Genomic DNA, 26,368 nt, shown 5'->3' with positions numbered 1-26,368 from the left:
GAATTTTCGCTCGGTACGCGTGCATTTTATCACGTCTCGTTATAACGGATCTCACTGTAGATCGTTGTCTCGATGGAAAAATTAAAAAAAAAATTTTTATTCTATATTTTCGACTTCTTTTTTCGCGTAGAATCACCCCCTTTCCGCTTGTACCACCAGTTACCAACCACCCTGTATATTTCATATACTCCCTTTCAACTTCGCATGTTTTGCATCTCCTGCTATCCTCCTCTGTCAAGTGTTTGTTCGCCAGTGTTTATTTCCCACTCTGAATCTGGCTATTAATTTTCTCTCCTTTTTTTCTCCTTTTCCTCTTATGTATGATGCATTTACGCACAATCTTATGTATTTGTAGTACTCCTTATAATTTGGCTTCTGTATCCCCCTCTCCTTTCACTTTCATCTTCTCTGCTACTATGTACAATTGCTGCTATCCGTCTATTTCTCTATATCGCTATGCTTTCATCCAAGTCGATCATCCCCTTTTCTTTTCCACTTATTTCTCCCGCTTTGCCCTTTTCCTTTTCCACTTCCTTCACACATTCCACTTCCAGCTTCTTACTCGATATCCTCCTCGCTTCTTTCTGATACTTCATTGCCCCTTTATCCGCTACGGTACTCAATTCCTTTGACTTCGTTCCCTGTCTTATTATATACTTTGGTGTGGTTCTTTTCACACCTAGGATTCGCTTCAAATTACCTTCTCTGTATCTTATCCATTCTTCTCTTCCCTATCCCCAGATCTCCGCTCCATACAATGCCACACTCCCTACCAGCAACCTGAACATCTCGTGAACAGATTCCCGAAACTCTCAACTGTTCATTCTGAGGCTTGAGAACGATCTGTACAATGAAATGGTACAATGAGTGAACCGTTAGAGTATGTTACGAACACTTCGCAATACTTTTGATTACTTTGAAACGAACACCTTGACTTTGCAACTTTTCACGTTGATTCAATAGTTTTATTACGTTTACAAGAAAGCTTCTTGCACTCAGGTGTTACTTAATTATCTGACGTTGTAGAGACACAGGAATTTCACCGTATCAAGTAATAATCAGGTTACTGATAAAAAGTCAGAAGCGGAGAAAGTGTTACAACCGTCCTTGACCCCAGGTCGACCGTGACACTGCATGGCCACGATAGTAACACACGTTTAACTTTGCAAGACTAAGATATGTATTGATTTAAGTTATGATAATGAGCAGAAGAAGAGTAAAACTTGTAACCAATCACTGGGAATCGCAATTGCGTCAAATATAAAAGACATTTTGATCGGTGCATGTTTCATGTGCCCGATCCTTACACTCGGTACATCGCACACATTTTTCGTTTGGTTTCCTCGTGCTGCAGGATACTGTCCACACCAGACGATAGTATTCTTCACCTTCTCACTTACTTTCGGATACTTTCGGATTGAAATTATAAATTTTGACTATCGAGACGCTCAAAACTGCCGAGTAACGATCGGAATTACTTGGAAAAAGGCCAGATGAAAGATTAACAAATAGAAAATTAACTACTTGCAAGGGAAATATTTATATTACAATTTTTAAGTGAGTAAGAAAAAGTTACTTTGGGGTATCGAAAAGTTATTTTCTTCGCTATGTACATGTTTCTTGCGTATCTATGTGGTTCAACATGGATGGGTGTATTGTATATTCAAAATTGGTATTAATATCTATAATATATTTGACATATTTAACGTGAACTATCTTAGTATTTGGACCATTCGAAAATCCTATGAAACGAAGCTTGGGTATTGGATACGATTCGGATTTATGAATACAGATATCCTCCGCGTAAAGGGTACGTTCTTGCAACACGGACTCGCTGTACCAGCTTCGAGAATTGGAGAAATCCGTAGAAACAAAGGAAGGTAATGAGAATTTTTAAACGCAAGCACCGTCGTTCGATGTTTCTTAATGGAGCAAGCGTACGGAATTTTTGAATATCTAAATCTTTAATCCACTTTTACTTAGCGGAATATTAATCCTTCGCATTCGAACATTTTGTTAGGAAAGTAGCAACTGCAAGCTTCTCGGATAAAAAATCGATGGCATTGTTCACATCTATCATAAATAATGTGGATACGTAATACTTGAAATTAATCGTTGATGATTTTAATAAACGTAGTTCTCTTAGCATCGTAAGAAATGACAAATGTACTTTTCCTAACTGTCAGCACCTAACCATCACTTTTGCATTAATTCTCCGTCTCGTGTAACGCATTTTCGCAAGACACAGCATTTTTCCATCTACTTTTTATCTACCGCGTTACACGTCAAATTCCCGCACATATGGAACTTCATCCTATCGCTACCTGTTCCTCGCTCGCTGCACTAGGATATTCCGCTCGAGGACAGGTCGAAGAAAGAAAAAGAGAAATAGAGAGTGGAAGGGATGACGGACGAAGCACAAAAGGTAGAAGAGGACAGGAAAGACACGAACAAGGGAGGATAGGGAATCAACCGCTCGAAGGCAGAGCGATAGGGGGCTAAGGGTAGAGGGTGAAGGGTGACTGAAAAGAGAAGGTCGAGGAGATAGGGAACGTACTTGTATGGAAGAACGCGAGAAGAAAGAGACGGACGGTACGGAGGATGAGAACCGAAATTAGATAAAGAGGGACAACTAGAACAGAAAGGGGTTGAGCAAGAGAGAAGGAAAGGAGGGGAACGACGAAAAGGGGGGGAGAGGACATGAATGAGCTGGCGAACGATCGCTGGAAAATGGACAGAGACGCCTAAAGTTGGTGAAGAGCGAGATGAGGAAGGAGCAGAGGGCTGAGGGCCAGAGGAGGAAGAGGGAGAACTCCTGCCAGCTGCAGATCGATAGAACGGAGCTGCGTGATGCTCTCAGCTTTCCACACAGGAAACCGATAGACGCGATGGAACGCCATGAATGAGATACGTGGGTTACGTGATGAACATGCTTCGAGGAAATTACAAGTAAGTGTGTACGAAGGCCGGCGTTGTTAATACAAAAAGCGTGTGCCACGTTTCTCGCCGGTTGGCAACGGAAAATGAGATTTACCGCGCGGAAAACGTAGTCCGCCGGCGAGCTCGCGCTGAAAACTGTTGCACCGCTGATGATCCAAATAATTCTGACGTCACCATGTGCATATACGAGATTGTTGTTTGTTTGGTCGCGTAATTACTTTTACTTCAACGATTTTTAAAACGCAACCACGTTGTTCCCGCCACGTATTTTCACTTTCTTTCGCGTTTCACGGTTTTACTGGCTCGCTCGTCAAATTTCCATCGCTAACTAAAAATTACCGCGAGATGTTTTTTCCCGAAATTGTTAGGGTCGATGGGGACTTGCTGTTCGTGTTTTGGGTTCCTCCGATGTCTTTCAAATGATTCAATGAGACTTTCAAAAGCAACATATCACCTTTATTGTATACTATATACAGAAAGAAAAGAGATCAAGGATATGTGTTGAGAATATATACGTAATAGATTTGTTTGTACATGTACATATATATTGTAGTTCTTTTTACGTAATACACGGCGTTTGTATATAACATTTTTGAATTTTATGTAGAAGAAATAGTCGGCTGTTTTCAGTGATTTTACAAGAAGTTTGGAAGACATTAGAAGATTTTGGAAAATCAACGTAACATATATACATCTTTGTTTCAAGACAGATATGTAATTAAAGAACTATAGATAATATCTTTATACATTAAATCAAAGTCGATCTTTCACGTCCCGCAAAAATGTAATTCTTTCATTAAAAATAATTTTACTTAACAAGAGATCTTTATTTTTCTCCTTATTAATACTCGACCAGAGATACATTTACCGCTGAAAGAGATTGAATAGAAATAAATATAAAATTCTGCCTTGTAAACTTTACTCTTTAAATAGTTTTTACCATCTGTTAAATCTTTTATTATCTACAAATTTATGAATCTTGTTATTCAAACGCTATTAAGATTACTTATAATCTTCCACTTTCTGAAAAAAAGCATAATAAAAGATAACTTTTCGAGTTATTTGCCTTTTGATCGAATTTATCTAATCTTAGTATTCTTCTTTCTAAATTTATCATTTACAATCTACAGTACATAAACGTTATCACATATATATATGTCGGAGATGAAATGAAAACCGGAGCCTTCCCTATGCAATTTTGAGGAAGCCTTTTAATGCTTTAGCCTAGATTTTATCATAACTGTAATTAAGTAATTGTCATCTGTAATTGTTTGACATTTGTGTTGTATTTGGCAATGGTTTGCTTCAAGTGTCGTGCGGAGGGCCATATCGCACCTGATTGTCCACAACTGCAGAACAGAAAATCCGGCTTCAAGAATGAACGTCGAGTCGACTCCTGTGTGGTAGAGCCTCCAGCTGGTAAATTAAGTCATCTGGGTGAGTCGTACCCATTTTATTTCGATTCCGGAGCCGAATGCTCATTAATCAAAGAATCCGTAGCTTCGAAATTTTCTGGCAAACGAACGACTGATGTAGTAGAATACTTGTGTTAACAGTACATCTCAGATTTTATCCACTGTATGTATTAACGATTGATAAATTTTACAAATATTGAATTTAATTTACGCTATTAACAATGATCCGGGGTTCAAACGAATCCACGGTCAACGGGAAAACTTTAAACAATTTTATAACACAAAAATACGTTTGCTGAATCACTCGGTAAATTACTCGATGTATCACTTTCCAAGGCGATCACACGAATGCATATCTGATTAAAATCTTTTTCGTTATACGACTGCATTTTGTTTGTTATATTCTCGCTGGAAACATCGAGAAGGTTCCAATCGTCGTTGCTAGGCAGTTTCTGTCAAGAGTTTGTTGTATACTCTTTGGAAACATCGAGAAAGATCCAAACGCCGTTGCTAGGCAGTTTCTGTCTGGAGTTTGATTCCTAATACAACGTGTGTCCCATTATATCGACATCTCTAAAGTACAATTCTATGTGATTTCTAGGGAGAACAATACAACCGATCCACACCTTCATCAAGCAAAACGTTTATCCCGTGACCGTGGCTACGTTCAGCGACCAGTTGTCACCTCGAACCCACTTTCGCTTTTTCACAAATGTCAAACAATTACAGATGACAATTACTTAATTACAGTTATGATAAAATCTAGGCTAAAGCATTAAAAGGCTTCCTCAAAATTGCATAGGGAAGGCTCCGGTTTTCATTTCATCTCCGACATATAAATAGTAAATTAAGTATGTTACTGATCAATTGAGTACGTTACAGTTGCCTCGACGTTTAATTTATTTAAAAAACGTTAGGAAACTTTTTAAAATTCTTATTAATGGCTAAAATATAAGTATAAATTCTATGTACGATCTGAATATGCTCTGATCATCACGTTCAAATACTAAACATAATGCAAGTAACAGCAGATTTACGTTTATATTTGTCATATTTATTTTATGTAATGGATAGAATAAAATTTCTCATACTTATGTGTATACTTTTTTGGGGAACAGCAGCAATGAGCCATATAAGCAAAATAGAGACAATCCAAGCTAAAATTCTTAGATCAATTGTAACGTCCCATGGTACGTTAGAAACGAGGACATACGGAAAGACCTTGGAATACCAACGGTCAAGGAAGAGATTAGCAGATTCGCAAGAAGGTACAGAGAAAGAATAGCAACGCACCCGAACCGGCTGGCAGCGGAAACGATCAACACAACCATAGAAAGAAGACTAAAAAGGAAACACCCAGCAGATCTCACAAAGGATATATCCTAACAAACACGAAGATGGTACTCCATTGGGGGTAGCCACCCACATGATAATCAAACAGCTAAAAAATTCTACCAAATGTCCAAATTGGACAAATTGTGAATGTGAAATATTAAATAAAAATGTGTATACTTTATTCTCATTTTAGGAAATTCGGTATAAATTTTGGAAACAGTTGTGATTCACACGACTTATTGTACATGTGAACATATTGATGAAAAATTTATTGATGTTTCAAAAATTTCAGAACAGCTTTTTCGCACAAGTCTATACGCAATCCGAGAGATTTAACAGATCTGCACAAAGCTCTTGTTAAATATTTTCTTATGGCGAACGTGTGAAAAAGCGTGGTCGTATCCGAGCAAGTCTTTTTTCTTGTGAGAACAGGTAATTGTAAGTTGTTTTATAATAAAAACAGCTACAAAATATGTTTGGCTCATGCACTTTGAAAATAAATTTCCTGTAGCTAAATATGCTATAACTATTAAAAATTTTACTTTCACATTCATAATACTTTATTAAAAGATTATTTCTCTGCTAATGATTATCTTTTGTTACTTATTGTGTTATCTCATAATTTATATAGACTGTCAATGCCGATAGGACACTATTAAATTTCGATATTTGAAAAATAAATGTAATTCATTGCAAAAAAGGTATAATTTGCATACTAATTTATGTTTTCATAAGTACTGTGTGCAACAAGTAATTTTGTAAATAGGAAGTTTCTACAAAATACAGAGATACGTGTATTGTGTATATTTCAATTATATTTCATTTACTTCAGTTATATTTAATTAAATCTCATTTACTGCATATTAAATTATTTCTAAGATGTTATTATTTGCAACGTGAACATTAAAAATATACAATCGTTCATGAGTATAAAACGCGAAATGATATTTTATAAATTATTAGGATCTGTTATTTCCATATTATGATTAGTTAATCCTGCGCGCTTCAAATATTACGGCATCGTCAATGTTGACTCTTTAATCGATCGAGTAATCGTACGTCTATTGCTTGTATTATATTCGCGATTAAAATTGTAGTATAGTTCAATATGAACCAACAAACAAATTGTTCATAATGTGAATCCATTCATTCGTCCATACATCGTTAAAAAGACGCAGGTATACGATTATAAGTAAATCAAACGTATATACGTTATATAGGTTTGACGCAATAGGTCTGACGGTGGAACATGCAACAAGGATTAAAGGCCATAGATGCTCCACTCTCTACAGATGCGTCGCACCTCCTATACCGACCTATACAGTGACACAAAAATAAACTCCCTGGATGGAGGCTACAATCAATGACGTCATGTTCGGTCAGAGTTCACCGGTCAGTGACCTCTGCTCGTTCCAGTCACCTGGCAGCAGTAACAAAAGACTCGACGCAACTGCTCGCGAAACAATATTTCAACTGTACGATCCTTCGTTGGCTATATTTCCACAACGTAAACACGCCGCGCCGAGTAGATCAACGATAGAACCACGCGATAGTGCACGCGAAAACCAAATTGATCCACATAGTGAACACCACATTTATACGAAAAACACACACACACATGCCCATATATATATGTATATATAAGTGCATGCATCGACTGGCAAACTACCGAATCTCTCTCTATTATTCTGATATTCCCCTCTTTATCGCTCAAATTGCCGCGTCGATATTGTTTTGGACAATCACATTACACAATTAGAACATAACTAACCAGTTTCTTGCATCTACAAACACACTGACCAGCCAAATCAACACGTAACCATCGTACGTTAAATATCAAATTCAATCATTGAGTGATGTTCGATCGTGGATTATTTCAGATGATCGAAAACTCGCGCGATGATGTATGCATATTCAGGTAGAGAAATGTTATCGACCAAGAAATCGTGCAGGTGAGAGAAATAAGACTGAAGGGCGGTACGCAGCAGGAACATGACGTTCAACTACTTACTTACTTGCTGTTGACGTTCCCTAGCTGACAAGACGATGACGATTCGTCGCTGTCATTGTCATCAGCCTCTTCAGGCAGGGGTTGTGCTGCGGCATGGCTCCTGTCGCCGGTCTCCAGGTCAGCGACGAGAGTATACATCGACGATTTTTAAATAAACGTAGAACGTCGCCTTCTCGACGACATTGTCGTCAATCCCACAGATCAACGTGCAAACCACTTTTCGCGTGTTGTCCCTCGCGTTACACGACAGAAACGTAATCGCCTAGGTCCATGAAGAGGGCCAATTTCGTCCACGAACCCTTATACACCCGATTGCAAGTAGCGCCCTCCCGCCATCAAACTGTCTGATTGTGTACAAATAACGCCGGTGGCACCACCTTGCGCACGAATAACGAAAACTTTCACGAAGTTAGTGATCGATTCATGTAAGTACACTAGTTGCTTGGTCTTACGAAAAAGACGGTTTTATGCGAAATATAGTGAGAGAATAACCTAAATCGTCAGTAATTAGTGCTATAGCGATAATGTACTGAAATTATTAATATGAATTAATTTTAAATCATTCAATACAGAAACATATGCAATTGGTGTGTTTGCTTTGTTATTGTCCTTAAGTGGAATATAACATATGATTAGATTCTTATAGATATGTATAAGTATTAAAAATGTGAAAAGGTATAATTGACTTCTAAATGTAATATGTTACTGAATATCTTATTAAATTCAATCTCTAATCTTAAAGCTCTAATCTTTAATTTCTCATCATGTGAATTGCAGTTATCATTGGTCATCCGATGAATTCCAATAAATGAAGTTTTATTACATACCGTTGAGAAAAATATGAACAAAAATATCAATATATGGAATTCCTTGTTATTTAACATCTATGAAATGTTTATCAAAGTCAAAGGAAAGCTGATATTGGACGTGTAACATAAATCGCACAGTGATTAACCTATCCCCTTCAAATGTTTTTCAAATTGAGGTCAAAAGTGGATACACATTTGGTAACAAATATCAATGAATCTACTATTAGCATTTGGAATGATTTTATCGATATTTAAAATAGATACGGTTAATGTGAAAGCCATCTTACGTACACAGGAACACGAAATGATTAATACATTATGTCAAAATCGAACACAATGTTAAATATGAACAAAAATTAAGTAGCTTTAATCCGTATAATTAATTCTGGTTTATATCTCAATATACTTTCCATATCTCAAAAGCAAAGACAAATTGATCGATATATTCTGAATGCGCTGACAAAGTTTCTCAATTTGTTCGCGGGATACCTTATGTATCGTATAGAACAGTACGCGTGTAAACATATATTAATTGTTTTCGTCAATTATAAATGTGTATTTTATAAAAGTGTGTTGTATTAAACGTAGATTCTATTTAACTTTATGATATAATTCTATTATGCTGTAAAGATAGAAATGAATAAAATTAATATTTTCCAAATTTAACAGAACTCAATAGTTATACAAAATTTTACTATAAAATGACGTATAAAACGATACTAAAATAATGAAACTCAAAAGTAATCGGATCCTAAACATTTCTATACATTTCTTTGCAATTATATTACTTATAGAACGTATATTGATAAATCTATAATCAACTTTGTAATGTGACTTAAAATAAAAGTTACATCCTGAACTAACAAGTTTTCCCTGTTTCTTGTTGAAATTCATAAGTAGTTGCATTTGACGGAATTAATTTATCATTAGGATAGAATATAGCTGCATAAAGCATTTCCACATTGCAATCAGAGATTCATTATGAAAAATTGATGCTGAAGGAAAAAAGTGGTGGCCGACAGCTGAAGAAAAATGATTCGTGCACATGCCTCGGCTGGATTAGACCCAATACATGTTTAGAATGGCGCAGCGACCTCCATCGCCTCGCAGGCAAAGAAAATAATCGTTGCTCCAGTTGGATGTGCGCCAGCAAATGTAGCTCCTTTTTAAGTTTGCCCTTCGAGCGTAGCCTTGACTTTCAGGCCGTAAAACGTGTGTATATCTCTACCCGGTATCTTGCACCTGCTTCCCAAGGTATCGTAATTGGAACATCTAGATACAGTTGTTGCATTCGTTCATGTCTATTCTCTAAAAATACTCGTGAAAATCAATCGATAAATTTCGGTTAAACTTTGTCTTTAGATAACAAACTTCGGTAATTATCGCCAACGCAACCGCGATACCCTTTCTAGTGCACATTCGTATAATTTTCAACGATAAAAACATATCATAAGAACATGAAATTCTTCCCACATATGAATTAATCCTCTTCTTAGTTAATTATTTCTACAGTTGTATCAATTGTTAGTTTAAATTATTAATAACTCGATTGAAAACAGATGTCGAGTTGAGGCGCAACAGTCTGCTTACCGACCTTTTTATTTTCGAATTAGGTGTGCATACGAAGAAGCTTTTGATCGTAAGAGAAATTTGGCCCAGCTGTGAAAGGAGCTTAATTTATTTATTGCTACGCTACGACGCGCTACGTGCAACGGAACCGATGACTCCGGCACTGTGCGCATCATTTTGCAGCAGGCCTCCAAGTGTTTTCCCGGACCACACCTTCGCAAAGGGGGTTTTTCGACAACGAATTATACCGACGTCGCGTTTTCGCGGAAGGACCATTGTGTACTTCTTTTTATAAATTTCACTAATGGTATTCCAAAAATGATTAGTTCTTTAGATGTTTAAAAAGATAGTTCACATAGACATGATATGTTTTCTCCAATAACAAAGAATTCTACGTGTATATGATTTATTGAAAGTTATTTCATTCGATACATTTTCATACAAAAATGTTAATAATAATGATTAGTAGTAAAATTGAAACTTAAGAAGTTCTTTTTATTTTACATTTATTTAATAATACTGTGAGATACCAAATGATAAATTAAATTTAGTTAGATACGATCTAATTAGTAAATATTTCAAGATTAATATTAAGTATATTTGGTGTTTTTACTTTTGTAATTCAAACGATACAAAGATACGTACATAGATGTATAACACGTCTGAAGAATAAATAGGACTTTGTTGATGTACATGCATGTAAAAAATACGGTGCATTAGTTGCATACGAAATCACACTTAGTTTATATATTATTATATTCAGTTCAATTCATTTTCCTGGTTAGAATTGGTAACTTTAAATATTTGTTATAAATACTATAAAGTTTACACTTTACATTATGTTTGATAAAAATCCAGTACAAAAATATCATAATTGTTCTTTCCATATGTAATATTTCGATAAATTAACTCTGTTAGATATTATAAATTCGATTTTTTAAATATCTTAATTTCATTTGTTTTTCGTGTATGTGTTTCAGTCATCTTTAAGAATATACCTATTCTATTTTTATAAGGGCACTTCTTTAAATAGCACTAAATAATAATAACAATAAATATAACAAAAATATATTAAAATTATTAATATCGTAATACATCCTCTATATTATAATATAACAATTTTATCATATTATAAACTAATTTGAATTCTTTAAATTATTGTAGGCTAATGATTGCAAAACTCTATATATCCCTTGATTACATTGTAATTTTAAAGAGGCACGTGTATGTAATAGATTGTACTTTAATTTTGAATTGTGTTTCTAATGTATATGCACTTATTTTACATTTCCGTGTCAACAGGTAATTTTTCGTAAAAATTGTATATTTAGCTACGTACAATAAAATGCATTCACTCGTATATCATTGCAAATATAATTAAGTATAGGTAGAATCAAACACTTAATACGTATTAATTACTAAATTCTTGTGCCTCGTAGGTGAATATGTGGACGAAACGTATTAAGGTTAAAACTATGATATTAAAAATTGTTAAAAATTTTGTCACAAAATTAATAATTACTATTTCTTCTGTTTGTTTTGAAATGAACACACATTTATCTCGTTGCATATTTTTTAAATACTTCGAATCGAATTCTTTAAATGTTTCATCGTACGATTTTATCTACGATTTTTACGAACTAAAAAGATTTTAAACATCTTCAATCTGTTATCATAAATGCCGTTGCGTTCTTACAGAGATGATGTGAAACATAATTATTTGTCCTTTTTCTCCTCCGAATCGGCTACTTGTTTGATCCCGTTCGTGCTTGCGTTTATTTTACCATTAGGTCCATCTTTAGAAATTTCGTCATCTTGAATTTCTGTGATACTAGCTTCCTTCTTTTCATCATCTTCCAGAAGATAGTCCCAGTCTTGCGAATCGTCACCGCCATCGCGAATCTTACTTAATTCCCTCTTCAACATTTCCAGACATTCTCTTCGTTCTTTCCATTTCTCCGCTTGCTCAGGATCACACTTGGCATCCCCGCCTTGCATTTCTTGTTCAATCTTTTCTCTTCTTTCGCACTCCAATATGTACTTCTCATAGCCCTCCATCTATACAAAAGTGATTATTAATTGATGGTTCACGTAACTATAGATATTTTTAAATAAACGTGTAAATACTTAAAAGATAGTAGAATATTTATCCATTCACGCAGAAAAATTTTCTTTCAAACATTTTTTCGTATTGATAAGTGCAGTGAAGATATTAAAGCAATTTCAATTTCGCAAATTACAGAATAACTTTTTTAAAACATTTTTTTAAAGCCGATGATTCCCATAATAATAGATAAAAAGGGCAAATATCTCGGAAGGAATGAAAAATATAGGAAAATGTCTCGATCGAAAGTGATAGACTGCAGATATTTGTGAAAATTCCGATTTTTTGCGAATATAACTAAAAAAATAGAGGTCGAATAGAGATTTGTTTCATCCTCCAAATATTATAACAACTACTGTACTTTGAATGTTTTATGTATTTTTATATGTTACATACATTCTATAAATTTTTCCACATTGAAATTTTCCATAAATGCAGAATAATCAGTCTAATTATAAAATATTGAGAGGAACAGATTATACTGACATTTGTTCGATCTTGTGATGATTTTCAACTGCGAATTTATAGATGGCAACATATATTTTTCGTTGCATATTATAACTGACACTAAATCGTGATATTTTCAACAAAACTACTTTTCATCTTTAATTTGAATTATTCTTGGCGATATGAATTTTCGAAGTGGACATGTCAGGATTAACCATAGTTACATTACCTCGTTTAAAAAATATCATTTACTGAATTAAAGCTCTAGGACATCTGGAGTTATAAAGCGTAGAATCGTTAGGATATATCGAGATTTAACTGCAGCAATATTGCAGAAGGTAGAATACAGAGTCGAATATACATATACATACGCATTGAAAATCCCTGCATTGAGAAATTAGCCTAAGATTTTAAGCAATAGGGTCCTTTTCAATGCTGTGACGCTTGTGTATACGCTATCACATAAGTAAAGTATATGGAGGTTCGATCGTGCAGTTTCTATGTGTCTTGGTATTATGCTAATATCCATTATGTTAATGTCTCAAGAATATCTCGTGTGAAAGAAACAAGCAAAAGTATTCTGAAAACATTCCATATACAATGAGAAATGTAGTCTTCTTTTTAAGAAGAATTTTTTTATTCTTTCCTCTCTCGATGTTGATTTAGGGATTTTTAAAATAATTGGAAGATCACATAACCTCAGCACGCTTGATATATTACAATTTTCATCCAAGCACTATATTTTCCATATATTTCCCATTTTGATACATTTCATACTTTTGAAGACATTTGAATACTATCTTCAATTTTTAAAAGAAGAAAGAAAGAAATAATAAAGATAACAGATAATCTGTTTAAATCAACCATTCATCAATGAGTTCCGTTTTATGAAGTTCCAACATAAAAATTCAAATTTCACTTATGAATCACTCGATCAATGTCCAGAATTCGACACGTTCATTTATCACCGGTCAGACATGTGAGGCTGAGAACAATGAAACAATGCCCCCTGCTACTCGCTTTGGTTCATAAACAAAGTGTAAAGGTAATTTTACGGAGCTTTAATCAAGGAAAGACGTGATTGCTTTATTCAAAAGCTACTGTAATATTATACTAAAACATTTAACCACTTAATCCACTCACAGACTTAATATATTAATATATTTTACTTGTTAAAAGGGAATAGAAAAATAGAACCTTGTCTTGCAGCATTCGTTGGACATTATTTTGTCTTTTCAGATGGCGTGGTAACCAAAAGCACGCCTGGATGAGTCGTAAGAATAACCAAACGACTCCAGCGAGAGCCAAGTACGAACAAGCGGTGTACACCATGCTTATAAAATCGACCGAGATCTGCTGGTACTTCATACCGATAATTTATTAGTTTTAGCAAAATCTGTAATCACCGTATAAATGAAAAACAGATAAGATCATCTCCGACGTACGAAAATTCGATTGAAACAAATAGGTGAATGACATATGTACGTATATGTATATCTATTCTTATTGACTTAATTTTATCTCGTGTAATATTAAAAGGTGATACTATTTTTATAATATAGTATTTGTTGGTGTAGTATATATTTGTATTATACAGGGTGGTTGGTAACTGGTGGTACAAGCGGAAAGGGGGTGATTCTACGCGAAAAATGAAGAATATAGAATATAAATTTTTTTTTTAATTTTTCCATCGACACAACGATCTACAGTGAGATCCGTTATAACGGAAAATTCAAAGTCGATTTTCTCGAAAACAAAGCCTCAAACGAAAAATTTTTATTCTATATTTTCGACTTCTTTTTTCGCGTAGAACCACCCCCTTTCCGCTTGTACCACCAGTTACCAACCACCCTGTATATTATTATATTATATACTTGTATTATATGTGGTTTTATATTTGTAGTATATGGTTTTTGCAGTAACCGTATTAAATAAATCAACGTACACAATAACTACTATTATAAATATATTTATAGTGCTCGAACTTGCAACAGTTAATGACCAACATGCTAATAATATTTTAAATATTTACGATATAATCTCATCACATCACTTTTAATTCTTACGTCGATATCAATAATAGTACGAATTATATTGACTTATACAATAACTATATAAATATCGTATTAGATGTATTTATCATTACGTTGAGCAATGTTAAAAATGTGATATAATACAAATAAGTGAAGTATATCAAGTATACGTGAACAGTGAATTAATAAATTTACGATGCTTAGTATACATATTTTGTATCAAACGTAACTCTTTAAGAAAGAAAGATATGACACTAATGTATAATGTGCAGTGCATGTAATAAACGTCAATGATATTACGACATCCATTTATTATACTTGTCGACGATATACTGTAACTGTATTGATTATGCTTGCTTAGTTTGTTAGGGCGATAAATGTGCACTATGCGTTATGGAGATATTCTATACTATTGTAATGTTCATTAAGCATTTTCCATTTACTATCGCTGGTAATTTTACCAACAATCAACGTTGTTTTGCGTCTTCTTGTTGCCTGATTCCAACTGATTGCTTTTCTTTGTCCAAGTGAATGATTTTTATATCCATAGTGTTTCACATCGAAATACGTACATTCAATGAAATTCTTGTATGTTACACTCACCATATCATTATACAAATTGACGTTAAATTGTTACTGTTGAATAAAACGCAGGTACGCAGTTTACTCGCACGTTATGCAAATAAAGAAAAACATTATTTCAAATAATAACTATGTATGTAACTAATAAAAGAATATAAAATTATTAAAACGGTAATAATAACAGTAAAAGTTGATTTTTCTTACAACACTTTCATATTCGCATTCTAATATTTATATAAATAATTAATTAAAAGAAACAGACAGTTTTGGTAATCAAATAATTAGCTTAAATAGTAATTACTTATTAACGTTACCGATTTCAATATTACGCAAATACAATGTCTTCCTACAAGTTTTAATGTTTTACAATCTATCGTGTTTAACAATGAATATAACACGAATATAAAAAATATATATTCACACTATAACGTATACATGAATGTTCTACTTTCGTTTAAATTCTGCTTATTCGTAGCGCGTAAATTTGATTTCATTTAAAAACGTTAAAATTTGTATACAACTCTATATACGACTGACTTACCTTTTCTTTAAAGAAACAACGATGCAACCATGTCCAAGTAGGAAAACTTTTTATATAAAAAAAAGGCGGAAAGTTAAATGTATTTGTAACGCGAGTCGAAAGTAGAAGAAACGACAATACGTCAGGCTGGCAGGTGAAATACGACTATTCACTACTGACCCCTATCGAAACAATCGATATATGTATATAGCCACGTATGATTAAACTGATATTCTGACGTTTTACAAATATGTATTTCAACGTAAACAGGACATTTTACGCAATTAATAATTCACTGTTCTTTGCTCTATTTCATTCTGTTATTGTTTAACAACAATCGCTTAACTCCGACATCTTTAAATTACTTCTTGGACGTATACATATTTATTACAAACTATATGTCATAGTGATTGATTTTCGCACATTTAACAGTGATTATGTATATAATAATTGAACTTAAATTAGAACGATTTCAAACGCAAACGTCTTCGGCAAAAAATCTGGAATTATCTTTTTTTTGTTTAGGAAATAAAAGTATAAAAATTATACGTTTAAAGAAATATATTTATAATTTAATTTAAAAATATAAAAGGAATATATTATTAATTTACTAACATAAATACTTTTTTGCTTTTACCATTCTCATAAATAAAACATATAATAAGATAATATGTGTTGTAGATAGTACATGAAAAAAACAATACGGTTAATAAAAATATATATGATGATAGTATCTAGGATACAAGCTTATTTAATTATTGTAAATATCATTTTTGTACTTCCACTTACATTGGAAAGTACCTAAAGCTGAAAAGAATAGGGAATTAAATCAAGAATACACACTTTTATTTTTACAGAAACAACTTAAAAATAAAACGCCCCACGTCCCAGTTAACATTAATCATCTAAATACAAATTGACACTTTGTGGTATTAATAGCAAGATTTGAGTACCATTATCGCGTAGAGTGGAGAATTTATTGCATATCATTTAACTATCAAATTCTAACGCTTAACATGATTTTAATATATAATTTATTTTCTACGAAATTATACACGTTCACCTAAACCTGATACAGTACGTATAGAGTAAACAGATGTGGAATGTGTGTGACAGTGCAATCATTAACAGGGAGGAACAAGGCCCATTGCACTCTTAGTTTGAATACTTGATATACGTATGTTTTTTACGTTTTTAAAGAAAAAAAATATTTACGTCATAGATCTTACATAGAACAGGAGGTAAGGAGTGGCGGAATTTCGTGGATTTGGCGCTAATTTATCTTCTAACTCTCGTAATGGGATTACATGTACTGCTTCATCATCACATTCCAGCCATGTGCTAGTGTGTTTATGACGTCGAATACCACAACAATCCATACTACGACAACCAAACCGAATTAATTGTTCCTTAGATTCACTAGCACTTGGTTTACTTCTAAAGTATTTTAATATACCGGATGTTTTGTCTGATGAAGACGAGTTTGTGTTTGTGCTGCTGCTACTACCCTGACCAGAAGTTTGTCGTTTACTACCTCGATCGCATTGAAAATATTCTGCGAATGCAGATTCATCAGGTAAACGAGTATAAGCGACATAATGACCAGCTGTCATTGTCGCACCCTGGTGCATAATTACAGAATATAACTTATATACATGTCGTGACTCTGATCTGCCACTTGTAGTTCCCCGTGTTTGATCATTGTTGCATTCTTCGCAAAAACATTGCAACGTTAATGGTGTTGGCATATGATTATTAATTTTTTCCATTGACCTAATGCAATATATATCTTCATATGAAATATGGAAATCTTGTTTCTTCATTGCAATAAATAAGTTAGAAAACTGAATCTTACCCTGCTGCAGTAGAAAATCTTTTCAACTGCAATATAAGTAGCCTTGGTAAAGATGGAAAACACACAGCTCTGCGAGCTTCATTATAACGAAGACAACGAGCGCACCAATATTTATCTCTACCCCAAAGAAGTTCACTAGTAACTACAGCACGTTTGTATACTTCACTACTATCCATTGGTCTTACTTCTTTATCTGCAAATAAATATATCTACAGTATATTTCTGATCGTTACTCGTTACTTAATATTGGATGATCATTAATGTCACCTACCTTTTTCACTTGATCTGTCTATATCAATAGGCACACATATATCGCAAAATGTTTCCTTTCGTTCTGTAACATGCTCACACTCTAGACATGTAGTCCGCAAAAGGCTAACTCCCTCAAAATCTTCAGAAATAAAACACTTTTTGCTTTCCAGTCTATGACTACTTATTTCTCCATTAGTTTCCGGAAATTCAGCATGGCCATTTTCATATTTCATACAGTACTTCATATAATATTTCATATGCTCATATGGTCTAGAAGATACTGATACACCATTTAGATTCGATTGTACAAGACAAGATGAACTTCCCCTTGTTGTTATCTTTTTCTTTTTTCTAGATTTACGAATGCTTCTTTTGTTGGAATTACTACCTTCTGATTGAACATCTGTTAAATGTTCTGTAGAGAAGTCTGATAATCCATCGTTATTTTGTCCAAACTGACTTTCTCTATGCCTGACTAACAATTGGAATGTTTCCCTGATGTTATCTAGTAAACACACTAAAAGCTCATGAGCATCTTGCTGTTGATTTCCTTCAAAGATAGGATTTACATCTCTGTAAAAAGATATACATACATTATTGTTTTTAATGTAATATTCAATTCTTAATTATAATATTCTATTATTAATATTATATTTACCTAAGAGCTTGCAAAAATGCATCTGGTTGATACGGTTCACTGTTTTCTCTTGCTTCAGATGCACGTAATGCCATGAACAATTCATGTAACTTCTCAGTAGCTATTTGTATTCTATGTTTGTTACTATCTCCAGTAGGTCCAGCCAAAGCTAATAGGTCTTTACTGCTCCAACTCCTGCTGCCACTTGATGTAAGTGACACACCAGTTCTTCCCAAAGATGATGACTTTATCTAATATGAAAAATATACAATATATTTTTCCATTTTATTTTTATATAAAAATATAACAAAGCATTCTTTCTTTTAATTAAAGAATTAGCATCAACATCTCAGTCGCTAATGACGTGTACTGCTGGAACAAAATCTATTGTTTTAAATAAAATACAACTTACTTTTGTTTGAAGTTGTTTATCATTTAAATTAGACAAATCGGTGGCCAAATGATGCAAATTATGTAGGAAGGATGGTGCAAATCGTAACGTATATATCACACTGTTCAAAAAACATGTATTTCCTAAATTACATAAAGTAGCTATTCTTAATCCTTCTGTACCACTATTCGATACATCATAACTTCCATCTTGGTGATTGCTCAATTGATTGCGATAACCATTCAACATTTTGATTGTACCTTCATAATTAATGAACATTATGAATAAATGTTAAATCATATTTGATTGATATAATCATATATAATTAATATTCAATATAATATGAAAGTTTATATAATAATGAAGTTTACGTACTATGTGTATAGGTATCTCTGTTTAAAAGGCTCTCCCTCTCTGAAATCTGAGGAGCCTGAGAAATGTTGTTAGAAATTGTACGTGCACGGCCAGAAAGGGATAAGCAAAGTTTCTTCCTAGGGGGAACTGAACGTTTATCCGCATCTTCTTCTGTTTCTAATACTGTCATTTTTTGTTAACCTGAAATTACAATCAACTATATAGTTGTCCATTTACAGAAATTGCATTTAAATTGTAAATTTGCTTTTACAGAGGTCATTTAAATTCCATTTTACTTTGTACTAATTACTTTAATTTATATCGTATAAATAAAAACCTATATATAATTTAAAACCTATGTACTTACGTATTATTTAGTAAGGAAGTCATGGAACAAATGAGTTTGTTATTAACCTTAGTTAATCGAAAAAATCTGTTTGATAATTAAACCACAAAATGTTCTTTGAATTACACGAACTACATTTCTATTGCTGTCAGGCGAAACACTTTTTTACAATGTTACAGTAGCCATTATGCGTCGTGCCTAATGTCATATATTCATGAACCGCGTTCATGTGCGGTTACAATTTCACATTTATGTAGCTTTTTCTATACTATGCACATTGTCGTCATTAATGTTCCCCTAGAATCCGTTACGAGCGTTTGCGTCTGAAAATGGACGTTGGAGCGATTATGACATAAGTGCATATTCAGTAGGTCAAAAGTAGTCTCTCGCTAGTTAAAATGTGGATAAGTTTAAAAATACTTTGTTGTTATGTACTTCGATATTAGTAACTGATTATTATATTTTTCCTTTTATTATGATTATAAAAAAGTAGTATTGATTATTATAGGTATACAACACAGACAATTTCACTATTCAATTTTGTACGATTTTAATATATCTAACGTACCTGTTTAACGAAATCTTTTTATTATAGTATGATTACTAAATACTAGTGTAATTTTAAGCACGCACGGTTTAAATTTATTTCTTTTGTATAATTTTATTTATTATTTTTTATCCATATATAATTGTTTCAGAAACTAAATTTTATTGCAATATACCTCCTTTTTCATTTTCTATTTATTTGCTATGTATTAAATAAGCAAATACTATCAGTTACATCTATAATAAGAAGTATTTTTTTGTAATGTACAGTATAAAGAATTTATCCCTTTCTTACAATTTTTAAAACTCGAGTTTTTAAATATCACTTAGAAAAGAATTCAAGTAGCTATTATGTAATTTTAATAATTGAGGAATCTTGAACGTAATAAATTAACGTAAAAAAAAACGGTATAAAAGATTCGACAGATTTATCAAACCGAATACATTCATATACATATGTTATATATATGTATATCAAAACAATAAACCATAATTTTTATTCAAATTTTATTCAACAGTATTGTATTAAACTTTTATGTAATAGTGGTAGTATTATTACTTCCCAACATATATAATTTATTTTCCTATAAGGATAAGAATTCAATTTAATATTGTCTCATTAACTTTCCATAGTTGGTTTCCTGTGAAAATTAAATTTTAATGGTTTTTTTTATAAGTGTCATAGATTTTGAATTACAATATTTAATTCGTTAATAGTTAATACTTAATAATTGTATTATGTGACATATGGTATATTAATAAAAAATATCGATGGCATTCAATCCAATAAAATAGTATTAAAAGCGCTATTATTAATGGCATGGAAATATGCAATTAAACTTTATATAAATTTTACTTCCGAGCATACGTACAATTTAATATAATATATTATTAAAAACATTAAAAACAGTGTTTTATGAAAAACATGTTCAAATATAAATTTTTCGAAATTTATTGAATAGGAATATATTTTAATTTAACAACCTTTGCATTTATCTGTTTAATTATAACATATAGTAAGTAAAAACAATATAATATTAATATGAAAAGGGATAGTTACTTACGCAGAGAATTTTATATTTTATGTTGGCAAAACTGTATACGGTTACATATTTTAAAAACGCTTACGTAGCTGTGTATGCAGTCATTCAAAATAATCAACTTGTGAAATAGCAGGTAAATTTGATACAATTTTTACTCAATGCGGTCAAGTAATTTTGGAAAACTGAGAGTTCAAGCTCGACAAATTGATGACGGTATTGAAAAACTAAATACAACATGGAAACTTCCACACGTTCTAATCGGACGTTTTGCAGAATGTACTGCAGAATCAGATTTTTATACCGAAGCTATGTGGAATGTTATAAAAAGTACACAGGTTTGTATCATATAAATCATTTTATCTCTTTAAATTATTTCTACCATTTAATTAATGTTTTGTTATTTAATGTTTCTTAAAAATTTATATTGCTACTGATACTATATAATATTTTCTTTATTTACTAAAAAATATCAGGATGGAATAGAACAAACTTTGTCAGAAATGAAAGAAGATTCAATTCATATGGAAGAATTTCTCCAAGAAACTAAGGCACAATATGAAAGCTTAAAAGAGCAGTGCGATAATTTGGAGACTGTTTTTGGAGAGTATGGTTATCGTTACGATGAAAATAATGTCTTGGAAGAGTAAGTATTTAATTTGTAATATTTTGAGTAAAAATTATTATTTTTTAATAATTTCATAGATTCACTAATCAATTCATAATTATTATTTCAATATGTTATTTAAATTATATAGATCAAATGGTAATAGTACAAGGAGCCCCGATCAAAACTCAATTGAAGAAACAGAAAACTTAAAAGTTGAATTTACTCCTAATCTTAGTTGGAAATGTAAAGTAAAAGAAAATGGATTATCATCAGCATGTAAAGATAATTATAAGTCACATATGCTTATGACAGCTTTAACTAATACTTCAACATCAGTTTTTGATCATAGTTCACAAGGATTACTATGATAATGATAAGGAATGATGACTATACACAAGGATTATGTATGCATTCCAGAAAGAGAAAGTCTATAAGTACCAACTCTTTCTAAACATTTGTATATTGTATATTATATTGAAAAAATGAAATTTCCGAGATTGTATATTGTTTGTTTCACATCATTATTGTTAATCATTAAAGTCAAACTTGAATTATTTTAAGATAATATTGTTTTTATATGACGTATCTCAAATATAAGATAATAATAAAATGTGTAAGTACAACTATACATTGAAATATTCATTGACACTATTTTTTTTAGAACTTTAACTTTGTAGGTAATTCAATAATTAAAACTATACTAAATTTTATATTAAATATCCTAACTTTGTTGCCATATGTTACGACACAAAAACAAAGTAAAGATAAAACAAATAAAACAAGATCAAATTTTTATTTGCATCAATTTGTGTGTGTATATATATATATCAACTTTGCAATAAAGTACCATAATTCACTTATAGCTTACTTTAATGGACAGTGTAGTTGTGTGAATAACTTGATCTAATTTTATAATACTTGAAAGTTTTATTTGAAACTTTTAAATATAATTTTGGTTTAGTAACGATGTATAGGTCTAATAATATATTACATGTTTGACAATCTATATGGTATACGTCATAAGTAACCGTAAACAATACAACATAACCTATTTTACTAAACCATTTTCTGCTTCAAAGTATTTCTTTACGAACAAAGTTTTAAGATACGTAACTTTAATTTTTATAAGAAGTATGGGTTAGTATGAAATGTAATATATTGTATATTTTCAAATATATTTGTAATATTAAGTGTTACATATATTTACATATTTTTCTATTACATTTATTTTCTATTTTATAATTATTAGATACAAATACAAAACTATGCCAAGGTAAAGATATTTTTGAAAGGATGAACTATTTGTATCAGGTAATAATAATCTTGAGTAACTTTTTACACTGTAAATTAAAGTGGAAATATTAATGAAAAACTGTTCTTAGGCAAGTTACCTAATGGCATTGAAAAATAGAGTAGCAGCATCATATTATGGAAATATAATGGTTGGTTGTGCAAAAAAATCAGTTTTAAGAATGTGAGTTTAAAAAATTTAAATGACCATAATATATCTATCTAGTCATAATCGTAAATAAGTTTCTATAAAATATGTAAGTAAGATTTATATATGTATAAAATTTTTCTTTTTAAGAGAATCGGATATTAAAAGGACCATTTGTAAATGTTGTCAATCACCACTTATACCTGGTGAAACTGCAAGGGTGCGATTAGTGTCAAAACCGGTAAAAAGTGTGAAATGGACATGTTTAACATGCTTAAGTGTTAAAAGGTATCCTACAAAAGGAGGATATAAATTATGGATTGAACAACCTAATTCGGTAGTTCAAGTTTTCAATTATGCACCAAAATCGTTAGATAATAAGTCTAATATTGAGATAAAAAAAAAGAATTTGGATAAAGAAAAACATATGGATACTGAAAAGAGTTAAATGTACACAGATTTGAATATTTATTTCCACATGATGTGAGATGTGATGAATGTTGACATACGAATATTTTTTTTTATCAATGACTTATACATAAAATATGTTACAATAAATTTATAATCAATAAACAGATACTTTTACTAACTGGAATATTCATAACCATCTAGTAATATTGTGATACTGATATTAGTTTTACATTAAATGTTTATAGACATAACATGATCATAGTTAAGTTATTGTTTTTCGAGTATATGATATACTGTACGATTAGAGCCGTTCGCAATAAATTCCATAGACCCCAATGCACATATGTTTCGTTGAGGACGGTTTAGGCGATGAAAAGCGATGTGGTCTTCGCAGATAGCGCGAGATGATTATGTTGTTACATAACATTGAAATTTGATGCGAACGTCTCCATTTAACTAGCTATGATATGACTATATCCGCCCATCGCCAATGAGTTATACAAAATCTCAAATGTAGGATAACTGTCACGTATACACGCGGGCGTAATCAAATCACAGATTAATCGGATAAAAATCAGTCATTTAACCCTAACTTAAATAAATATAACATATATTGCAAATTAATAGTTGTACATGAACTTATGACATATGTTGATATTTCGACTGAATTGTTTTCCTAATTACAAATATTTTTAACATTATGAGCTTGTTCTTTTTTTAACATTTAGAACATTTTGTTGTATTAACGCCATGATATGACATTAAGTGACTCATTTGTTCATATAGAAGATAATGACACTATAAGTACGTTCCTTCCTTTTGTTTTTACGTGTAAAACGTACATAAGTTATATAAATACTAAACTAGTGAGGAATTAATCAGAAAACTGCGCTGGACGGAGTCTACACATTCATTTATATACATATATCTGTCGTGCCAAGCTTCGGTCATTAAACTATTTCACAGTATCTATTTTCTAGCAATTTTGATTTTTCTAACAGTGAACCTAACAATTAGTTAGTTAGGACCATAGGTTGGCAACGCACACATATATACATGCACACACCAGCTACAGGGAAATATTTATTCCAGTAATATTGACTGTTGTTCGTCGTTACTCTTCATCTTGAATTCTTCACTGCTGAAGAGTTCGAACTGAAATAGCAAAAGGTGCACAGTCAGAGTAGATTTTCCTGTGTAATTCGGGATAATTTTTGTGCTCTCCTTGTACACGCGTCTACTCGCAGACAAACCTAACGATATTATCCGATTATTGTCGAAAAGGTGTGTGCATGCGAGTATAATTTCGGAAAGGCGCGTGCAACAGTTAGAGCCGTGGTTAGAGAGGTACGACGTATGGTGATAAAGTTATATTACTGATTAAAAAAGGGATTGGCGTAAAACTTAATTTATACTAGCCCTGAAACAAACTGGGGTTGACCATCACGATCAAGTGTAAATTGAGGCATTACATTCGAGGATGGCTGAAATGTTGATCCTTGAAAACCCATGGCTGATTCGTAAAGCTAAAATAAAATGTATAATATAATTACATTTTTTCTTCTTGAATATATAATAGTTCATCTAATGTTAAAGAATATAATGGCTTTTTTGATATACATTATGGTTTCCTGGAAGCGTTGTATAATCTGGTGTTGTTGGACGGTGCCTGTTCGTAGGCAGTGGTCGCTGAATAGTAGCATAAGTGTTATCTTGAGATGTATCACCCATCCCAACACTTACACCACTTCCTCGTCTCTCTGTACCTAAGCCACCTTCAGGTTCACTAAATACTTGCATTGTTAATTCTTGTTCCTCATATAATTTGAGTTTTCTAAAAAATTATCATTATATAAATATGTTATATGAATGTATCTTTAACAGAAGGTATATCTTTACTCACTGCTCGATCCACAAAGGATTTTCTGTAGTATTTAACTCGTCAATAATTTGTTTCTTTATTAAACCATCCTTCTTCCTTATATCATTTGGCACAGTGATTACCCTAAAATATTATGTAATATAATACATTTGATGTTTTTCATATTAAAATAAGAAAATGTATATTTGTTTAGCATTTACCAGTGTCGTAAGCAACAACAAACTACTGTTACAGTAACTGCACCAACTAATAAAACTACAAGTAAGGCTATTAAAGCCGCTAACGCAGGATCAAATGGTTCTTCTTGTACTCCTGCATAAGCAGGCTGAAAAATTATATTAGTTAACACAATGTTAATATCTTATTTATGGTTTGAAATGTAAGAAATATTTACCACAACATTTTCAATAGCAAAACCAGCATAATAATCTTTCAAGAAGTCATATTTTGCATCAATAACTTTAAGTACTTGTGGAATGGGAGCAATAGTTTGGGTTTTTGGTTCTACCACGTGTAAATACATGTCACACCTATAAGTTGCATTCAAATGTTACGTTCTTAAAAAAGTACAAATTAATTTAGAGAAAGTTTCAAATGTTCTTTTCTTACCATTCTCTACGAATATGACCTGATGCATCTACATGGTATCGAATTTCATCAACAACAACTCTGCTTTGAGTTGCATTTGATAATTCTGACACAATTTCATCACGTTCACGATTCACTTCTTCGGGAGATTTTGACAAAATGACTCTAATTAATTGTGAAGCTTCGAATACCCAGACCTTTGTCAACATAAAAGATAAGTAATTAAGAAATTAAAAATGTACAAATACTCACG

General features: G+C 32.1%; 5 protein-coding genes and 1 long non-coding RNA gene across 10 annotated transcripts in view; 3 read left to right on the top strand and 3 right to left on the bottom strand.

Annotated features, from left to right (window-relative positions):
- Window positions 1-8,023, bottom strand: part of LOC117214943 — a 215,204-nt gene extending 207,181 nt beyond the window's left edge. For 2 of the 4 annotated variants that reach the window (XM_033461322.1, XM_033461325.1), the window contains exon 1: window positions 7,706-8,023. In XM_033461322.1, the coding sequence (XP_033317213.1) occupies window positions 7,706-7,839 (134 nt within the window). In that variant the 5' untranslated portion in view covers window positions 7,840-8,023. Of the gene's footprint in view, window positions 1-7,701 lie in introns of all 4 variants that reach the window. The other 2 variants (XM_033461321.1, XM_033461324.1) reach the window with 2 other exon arrangements.
- Window positions 8,024-8,484: 461 nt separating this feature from the next.
- On the top strand, window positions 8,485-14,003 carry LOC117214949. Its single transcript, XR_004488984.1, has 3 exons — window positions 8,485-9,764; window positions 10,124-10,386; window positions 13,870-14,003. It is a non-coding gene; the product is annotated as an uncharacterized LOC117214949 (long non-coding RNA).
- On the bottom strand, window positions 11,634-19,955 carry LOC117214948 (ubiquitin carboxyl-terminal hydrolase 1-like). The gene is made up of 9 exons (XM_033461329.1): window positions 19,622-19,955; window positions 19,276-19,455; window positions 18,922-19,160; window positions 18,531-18,760; window positions 17,892-18,445; window positions 17,621-17,813; window positions 16,995-17,538; window positions 13,828-13,992; window positions 11,634-12,137 (listed from the first exon to the last, which is right to left on the bottom strand). Exons 2-9 carry the CDS (start codon window positions 19,442-19,444, stop codon window positions 11,796-11,798), a joined length of 2,436 nt encoding a protein of 811 aa, XP_033317220.1. The 5' UTR covers window positions 19,445-19,455; window positions 19,622-19,955; the 3' UTR covers window positions 11,634-11,795.
- Window positions 19,956-21,132: 1,177 nt separating this feature from the next.
- LOC117214957 lies at window positions 21,133-22,361 on the top strand. Its single transcript, XM_033461338.1, has 3 exons — window positions 21,133-21,524; window positions 21,663-21,832; window positions 21,945-22,361. Exons 1-3 carry the CDS (start codon window positions 21,348-21,350, stop codon window positions 22,162-22,164), a joined length of 567 nt encoding a protein of 188 aa, XP_033317229.1. The 5' UTR covers window positions 21,133-21,347; the 3' UTR covers window positions 22,165-22,361.
- Window positions 22,362-22,603: 242 nt separating this feature from the next.
- Window positions 22,604-23,823, top strand: LOC117214930 (ribonuclease P protein subunit p21). The gene is made up of 4 exons (XM_033461290.1): window positions 22,604-22,933; window positions 23,046-23,107; window positions 23,179-23,270; window positions 23,385-23,823. Exons 1-4 carry the CDS (start codon window positions 22,804-22,806, stop codon window positions 23,680-23,682), a joined length of 582 nt encoding a protein of 193 aa, XP_033317181.1. The 5' UTR covers window positions 22,604-22,803; the 3' UTR covers window positions 23,683-23,823.
- A 111-nt stretch (window positions 23,824-23,934) lies between these two features.
- The window catches only part of LOC117214929 (cadherin-87A), a 538,333-nt gene continuing 535,899 nt past the window's right edge, over window positions 23,935-26,368 (bottom strand). For both annotated transcript variants that reach the window (XM_033461288.1, XM_033461289.1), the window contains 7 exons: window positions 26,137-26,312; window positions 25,922-26,057; window positions 25,728-25,852; window positions 25,549-25,650; window positions 25,266-25,479; window positions 25,065-25,171; window positions 23,935-24,800 (listed from right to left, as the gene is read on the bottom strand). In XM_033461288.1, coding sequence (XP_033317179.1) covers window positions 24,767-24,800; window positions 25,065-25,171; window positions 25,266-25,479; window positions 25,549-25,650; window positions 25,728-25,852; window positions 25,922-26,057; window positions 26,137-26,312 — 894 coding nt within the window. In that variant the 3' untranslated portion in view covers window positions 23,935-24,766. The remainder of the gene's footprint in view (window positions 24,801-25,064; window positions 25,172-25,265; window positions 25,480-25,548; window positions 25,651-25,727; window positions 25,853-25,921; window positions 26,058-26,136; window positions 26,313-26,368) is intronic.

The sequence above is a fragment of the Bombus bifarius genome, unplaced genomic scaffold (genome assembly GCF_011952205.1).
Source record: "Bombus bifarius isolate JDL3187 unplaced genomic scaffold, Bbif_JDL3187 scf7180000009275, whole genome shotgun sequence".
NCBI lineage: Eukaryota > Metazoa > Arthropoda > Insecta > Hymenoptera > Apidae > Bombus > Bombus bifarius.
Note: the sequence above shows the minus strand (reverse complement) of the source record. Positions and strands in the feature narration are given on the sequence as shown.